General features: G+C 28.2%; 1 protein-coding gene across 1 annotated transcript in view; it reads right to left on the bottom strand.

Moving 5' to 3' along the window:
- Nucleotides 1–5,444: 5,444 nt before the first annotated feature.
- Phum_PHUM406990 (map-kinase activating death domain protein, putative) overlaps nt 5,445–7,377 on the bottom strand; it is a gene marked incomplete at its 5' end in the record, with an annotated part of 15,365 nt that continues 13,432 nt past the window's right edge. Inside the window, 3 exons of the mRNA XM_002428827.1 lie at nt 5,445–5,649; nt 6,303–6,349; nt 7,237–7,309. Of these exons, the coding sequence (XP_002428872.1) occupies nt 5,449–5,649; nt 6,303–6,349; nt 7,237–7,309 (321 nt within the window). The 3' untranslated portion in view covers nt 5,445–5,448. The remainder of the gene's footprint in view (nt 5,650–6,302; nt 6,350–7,236; nt 7,310–7,377) is intronic.

A 7,377-nucleotide genomic window follows, 5' to 3' on the forward strand; every position in this document is an offset into this window, starting at 1 on the left:
AAAACAAAAAAAAAAAAGCAGTAGACAAAAATTACTCAAACGAATTTGTTATTATTATTATTATTATAGGGTAATAAATAAAAAAAAAAAGATTACGACGATCTGTCCCTTTTTTTTATTTATTTCCCCCACCACCACCACCACCACCATCAACATCACCCCCTTCTTTTAACCACGTAAAAACTGAAAATTAAATGATAATGATAATAATAATGACAATAACAAAAGAAGAAGTAGAAGTGATTTCATAATAATGATTGATTTGATATATATATATATTACGTCAGTGTACAAATTTCTATGCACTCTATTCTTTAAGGGTTAATTGACTGATTGTTGGTTGTTTGGGCCTTTTCTTGAATTAGTTTGTCTGTCTCAATATAGAGATAGTGTGATACCCCCCCCCCTTTAAATCTGTATCAAAATCAGGAGGAATTGGGTAGCCTTTATGTTAGTTGATCTTAGTGTAAGGAATTATGAAGCTGATTATGAGTAGTTAAGCTAAATACCTCATGTCACACTAAATAAAAATGGAGGTAGTTTAATAAAAGTACTTCCTATTAATTGACTTATTGTATCAGGTGAATGATGTAAAAAAGGGAAATCTTGTTCCAACCTGAGTCAACTTCGAAATCTCACTTCTCCTGTTTCTGGACACTCCATAGATGTCACTGGAGCCCAGTACAGGAGATAACTCGTTTCCATCTAATAAGATGGTCTAAGTGAGACTTACAAGAATTTTTGTGACGTCATAGGTTATAACAAAACGAAACGTATTCGAACATCAATAATATTCAGACATTTATTCCTTAGGGATATATAGAAACCTGGAATAAATGTTGAAAGCAACCCGACAAACAGAAAAAGGCAAATCGTCGTGATTATGCGCAAAAATAATAATAATAATAACAATAATAAATTCAGTTCCAGATGAAATGATGTTGATGATGATGATGATGATGATGATGAAAAAAAATTAACGTTGTAAAGAAAATTAAAAAAAAAAATTTATCTGGAATTTTCACTTCGTGATTTTTAGGGTCAGCAAGTTTTTCTTTTTTTTTTTTTTTTTGTTTTGCGCACGCGGCGAGCGTTAATTTTTGATTGATATGATTAAAATTTTACGTCAGCGGAAGTTCCGGAATATTTAATTAAGAGAAATTTAATTACGGAACATTAACATTTGACCAACACCGTAATAATAATAATAATAATGATAAATTTTTATTGTGCGTGTGTTGGGGATGCGGCGTGTCAACAGTAAACGTCATCATCGTTCGTATATTTTCACTATTTCAATTTCTTATTTATTATTATTATTATTATTATTTTTATTCCAGGTAATAAAATTAAACAACATCGAATCGTTTCCGGGGGGGGGGGGAGAATATATGAAAAGGTGAAGTTTACAATTATCCGATAATAAATTGACGGAATCGAATCGGAAAATGTTTACGGATTTGAAAAACGTATGGTCGATATCGATTTAATCGGAAATAATAAAAAAAACAAAACGAATTCATTCCGATAGGTCAACAAACGACAAACAATTAAAAAAACAAACAAACGAACAAACAAACAAACGTAAAAAAAGTTGATGAATCGTACATAAATAAAAAAAATAATTTTTACCTTTTTCATGGATTCTCACGAAATCGATTAGAATTGCAAAAAAAAATCCGTTAACGAACGTGGCAGAAGAAAAACGTTTTTTTAATCGCTTTTACATTCGTATTAAGGGAAGAAATTGTAATGTGAAAAAACGATGATTTTTTTATCGGGGATTCGTAAATTTAACACGTTTAAATTTAACCGGAAATCCGTTAATCGAAAGTATTTAAACCGTTGGCAACACTGTCAGAATTAAAAATCCGTTTGAAAAAATCAATTAAAAATTATTAGATACGAGTGACGTGAAATTAAATAACGATTATATCGATTCGACGGCCATATTTAAATCGTTTGGAAAAAAAAAAATTTACCGGATATGAAAATTTTTAAGAATTTTAACGTTGAGCGGAAACGACGAATTAACGGATATGGATGTAATCATAACGAATTAGATTTTGATCCGTTTGTCGTTTGTCGAATCCGCTCGACGAAAAACCATTCGGTAATGTTACATCTCTTTTAAAAAATTAAACAAACAAATCAATTGACTCACCGTTTATCCGCCATTTTGTCGCCTCTTAAAAAAGTCGCAACGTTGAAAAATTCCAAGGAACTTTTTTTGATAATTTAACGGATTCAAAAAATCTCGATATATTCTGGTGGAATCCACTGGAAAAAAAACATTTTCAATGATTTATTAGATCCCCATAAAAATTTAAAATATTTAAACGTGGGTTAGAGTAATAATTTATTTTCGTTTGTCTTCCGACACGTTTTTTCAAAAACTAAAAAAATTAATTTTATCCCGTAATTATTTAAGAAAAATGGCAACGTTGGAATCGAACGATTACAAACTGGAAAAATCCACAGGGATTAAAATTTATTTCTTAATAAAACTATTTTTTATAATACCCGGAAATCCTTTGAAAATTAATCGTGGATCACCTTTTCCGGTGCGAATCCGTGAATTGACGTCTTCGTCGTATTTATCTTATTGTAAAATACCGCGACTTCCGGTCGATTGTTTCGATCAAACTAAAAATTTAACGCGTTTGCATAAGAGAAAACAATCGATCGGATAACAATATGGCGGAAGAGAAGTCAAACGAAAATTTTTTAAATCGTTTAAATAATTTAAATAATTTAGATTTAACACCGGAAATCGTTTTAAACGAAATTAACACCGGATATAATTTTAAAAAATCGGATTATGTTAAATTAACTAAAAATCCTTGTACCTGTGATTGGAAAAATGTGACGTAACAACACGTTTGATCCATGACGTTTAATCGCCATGTATGAGAAAATGACGTCACAAACGACGAAAAAAAAAAAACAAAATAAAAAAAAATAATTCTAATTACACTGTGAAAACTTTTAACGCGTAAATTTTTTTCTTTTTTTTTTTTTTGAAACCGGAAATTTGTAAAATAGAACACGTTAATTGTTATCGAATAACGACGTGTCACTTGAAATTTTAACTGCTCTTATTCTGATCTGACCCGATGTTTTTATTTGATGACACGAAAAAATTTACGCGCCATTTTTTTTTTCCTCATCCAAATTTAATCTGATTTTTCCGCGTTTTTTTTTTGTTTATTTCGCCGTCGCGTTTATTATTATTATTATTATTATTAACTTAAACGATTTTATGCAATTAAAAGTTTAATTCAAAGAAAAATTTCAATGGCGATGATGATGATGATGATGATGATGATGATGAAATTTTTCCAGTTGGTAAAAGGGATACCAACAGTAAAAACAAAATGATGAATGGATCTCGTATCGTATTTTACTTCTGCCACGTTAATTTTAACCCTTTTCGTTGACTTACTTAAAAGCTTTTTAATACCGGAAGTGTCCTATCACCAAATTACGTTTTTATGAATGATTTGATGTTTTTGATAAGAAAAAAAGATGGAAAGTAATAAGAATGAAAAATTTGTCTTGTTACCTTTAAAATTTACTCATAAATACGAAAGAAACCAACCGTCGGAAAACCGAAAAAAAAAATACAACGAAAAGATTTTAGAAGAAAAGAAAAAATCCTTTAAAGTTATTTCCTTTTTTTTTAAATTCGGAAAAGAAAACAATAATAATAATAATAATGATAATGATAATGATACGTAGCGTTCACGTGAGAAAACAAAAATAGTGTTACCATCTTTATAAAAAAAAAAAATAAAATTTATTCTATTTTCTATGAGTGGATTTCTTTCTCTCTCTCTCTCCCCCCTCCCCCTCTCTTACTTTTTCTTCCTATCTCTTTCTCTCTATTTCTATCATCCTCTCCTCCTCCTCCTTTTTTCTCTCTTTCTCTTACTCTCACTTTTTCTCTCTTATTCCGTCTCCCTCTCTCTTTCTCTTTCTCTATGTCTCCTTTTCCCTTTCTCTAACTCTCTCTCTCTCTTTCTCTTTTCCTCCTCCTCTCCCTCGACCTCTACCCCCCTCTCTCTCTCTTTACTTCTCTTTTGATATAAAATCGAAATCGATTTATAACCGGAAAATAAATAGAAAACAATTTACTACGAAATCACAGAGATAAAAATTTTCATTCTTTTATCGTCGCAGCATTTCATAGAGTAACAAAAAAAAATAAAATAAAATAAAATTATTCGTAAAAAATTTCATTTCGTTTCATTTTTTTTTTTTTGATTGCAAACGACGAATAAAAAAAAAAAATCAAATTATTATCATTATCATTATCATTATTATCATCATCATTATTATTATCGCAGAGTATTAAACTCGTTCGTTAGTGCTTTGCATAAAAAAAAACAAATCGAATCGAATATTGAATAATTTGTTTATGATCTCGTTATAAAAATACGTTTTTACTCGTTAAAAAATAAAGAAAGAAAACCGGAAATGAAATTATTATTTATTTATTTATTAAATATTCCGATCGATATCCGTTTAATAAAAATATATCAAACGATAATAAATATTTAAGGGAAAAGAAAAAAAAAAAAAGATTAACCGTAAACGCGTAAAATTATTTAAAATTTAAAAAAAATAAATAAATAAATAAAATGAAAGAAAGTTAAATTTTATGTAAAACAAATAACCATTTCCGGTTGATGAAAGCATAAAGAAGAAAATTTATGTATATATATATATATATATATATATATATATATGAATGCATACGTACTTGAAAATAAAATAAAAAAAATTTTCCCTCTTCTATTTTATTAGCCTCGTAATAAATTTCCACGCTTCAAATAAAAAAAACAAAATGGCCGCCTTCGTATACACGTCATAAAAATTTTTTTCTACTTCCACGTTTCTTTTTTTTTTGTTTTGTCATCTAAAAAATTTTAAAAGAATAATGAAAAATTTTTTTTTTTTTTTAACAACAATTAATAATTTTTATTATCATTATTATTTAATTTTTTTTACATAATTTTTTTTATGCGAATCAAGAAATTTTATTTATTTATTTATTTAATTATTTAATTAATAAACAATTTTTATTAATTTCAAAAAAAAAACAAAAAAAAAATTTTTTTTTTTTTCTTTACCTTATCCGGTTCCTCTTTACCGTTCGCGCCTTTTTTTTCAAATTTTTCTTTTACCGTATCCGGTTTCTCATTTTCTTTCGCGCATTTTTTTTCTTTCTTAAATTTAATTTTTAATCGAACGCGTTTTTCTTTTAATTAAAAACGACCTTAAAATTTATTATTATTGTTATTATTATTATTATTATTATTATAATTATCGATTAATCAGGACCGTATTAAAGTAATTTTATAAATGATAACAATACCGTATTATTGATGATATGCTTTTTCTTTTCAAAAGAGAAATTTTTTTTTTTTTTCAATTACAATTCGATTAATTTTTTCTCGGTGAAGAACTCATCGTCGTATTATTATTATTATTATTATTGTGATAATACTGTTGTTGTTGTTGTGATGACGTCATATGTACATCCTCAACGCTGGATCTTTGTTGATGATTTTTTCTTGACGAATCCGCTTGTCCGGCTGCGACGTAAGAAAAAACGCACAAAACTGCGTAACATATTTGATCCGCCTGAAAAAAAAAAACAAACAAACGATTTGTTTTATTATTATTATTATCGATGCGGTTGTTGTTGTTGTTTTTTTTTGGGGGGGGGAGGTGGGGAGAACGGGTTTATGAAAACAAATAAAAATAAAACTACAGAATCGTTATAAAAAAAAAAAAAAAAAAAAGAAAAAACAAAGCAAAAATAAAAAAAGCAAATAATTACAATGTAAACAACAAACAACGACAAACAATACTATTTCCGTTTTCTAGAAAATTCTTTTGTGGTTTTTTTAAATAAAAATAAATAAATAAATTTTTTTTTTTTTTTGTTTCGGTTCAATCGGGTTTGGTTTCCTTTTCGAAATTTTTTTCTGCCAAATGAACGGAAATAATTCGATGCAAAACAAAAACTATTTGCGGTCCCTAAAAACAAAAAAAAAATATAAAAAAAATATAAAAAAAATAAAAACATAATAATAATAATAATAATAATAAATTAAAATCTAGTCTTGTCTAGTCTGATAAAAAAAAAATCAAATAAAATTAAATTATATAAAAATAAAATAAAATAAATTAAAATTCTTTTTTTTTTTTTTTAAATATCTAATTACACGACAAACGGTAAAATAATAATAATAATAATAATGATGATGATGATGATGATGAAGTGAACATACCATCGGAGATTTGTATCTTCTTTCGATTATTTGTCTCGTTTTCGGTACTGAAAAAAAGTAAAAATAAAAAAAATAAAAAAAGTTAAAATTAATTAATAAAAATGGATTTAAAGGGGAGAAGGTGAGCGGGGAGGGGCGGGGGCGGAGCGTGGGAGAAAGCGGAAGTGAGCCGACCGTTAATAAATGAGCGAAAATGATAAGCAGACGACCAAAAAATATAATTCATGTAAAAATTTAAGGATATAAAAATTATTAAATAATAAAATGGAGGAGGGAAAATGAGAGAGAGAGAGAGAGAGAGGGGGGGGGGAGACAAAAAGAGAAAGAGAGAGAGAGAGAAATTAGAGAGATGAAAAAAATTGGCGGGAAAAAAAAATTTTGAATTTAACATTTGCAAAATATAAAAATAAAAAAAAAATTTTTTTTTTTTTAAATTTTTTTTTCTATTTACACGATTTTTCTTTTACGAACCCGCGCTTTGAACAAAATTCAAAAAAAATAAAATAAAAAATACTCTTTTCTAATTCCACGTTCTAATAAATTACCTTCCCCCCTTCCATGTTGCGATTCGAAATTATTTATTTACACCGATACACGCCGCTCCCACATAAATTTTTATTATTTTGTCAAAACGACGGCGGGGCGGAGGTGGGGGCGTCGGGAGGTGGGGTGGCGGGGGCGGTGATAACGATAACGTCATAACCGCAAGTAAATAAATAAATTTTTGCACCGCGATAGTAAAACTTTTCCAAATCAGATTTCTAAAGATGAATGCTAAGAGAGTAAAGCGCACTCGAAAACCATCCGCCTCCCAACCTCCCCCCCCACCCTCCCTCCTCCCACCGTAACGAAAACGTTTCTCGATAAAAAATTATTTAAATTTCATTTTGGCGGGAAAAAATTTAAATTCAAACGCAATAAATAATCAACTTACTGTATTCTTCCAACACGAACATTCCACCTTTTTGAGTGTAACATTTTCTTATGTGATCCAAACGTACGAAAAACTATAATAAAAAAAAAAAAAGAATAATAATAATAATAATTTTAAACGGAAGTGACGTTTTTTATTTTT

Source organism: Pediculus humanus, genomic scaffold (assembly GCF_000006295.1).
Source record: "Pediculus humanus corporis 1103172108067 genomic scaffold, whole genome shotgun sequence".
Taxonomy (NCBI): Eukaryota; Metazoa; Arthropoda; class Insecta; order Psocodea; family Pediculidae; genus Pediculus; species Pediculus humanus.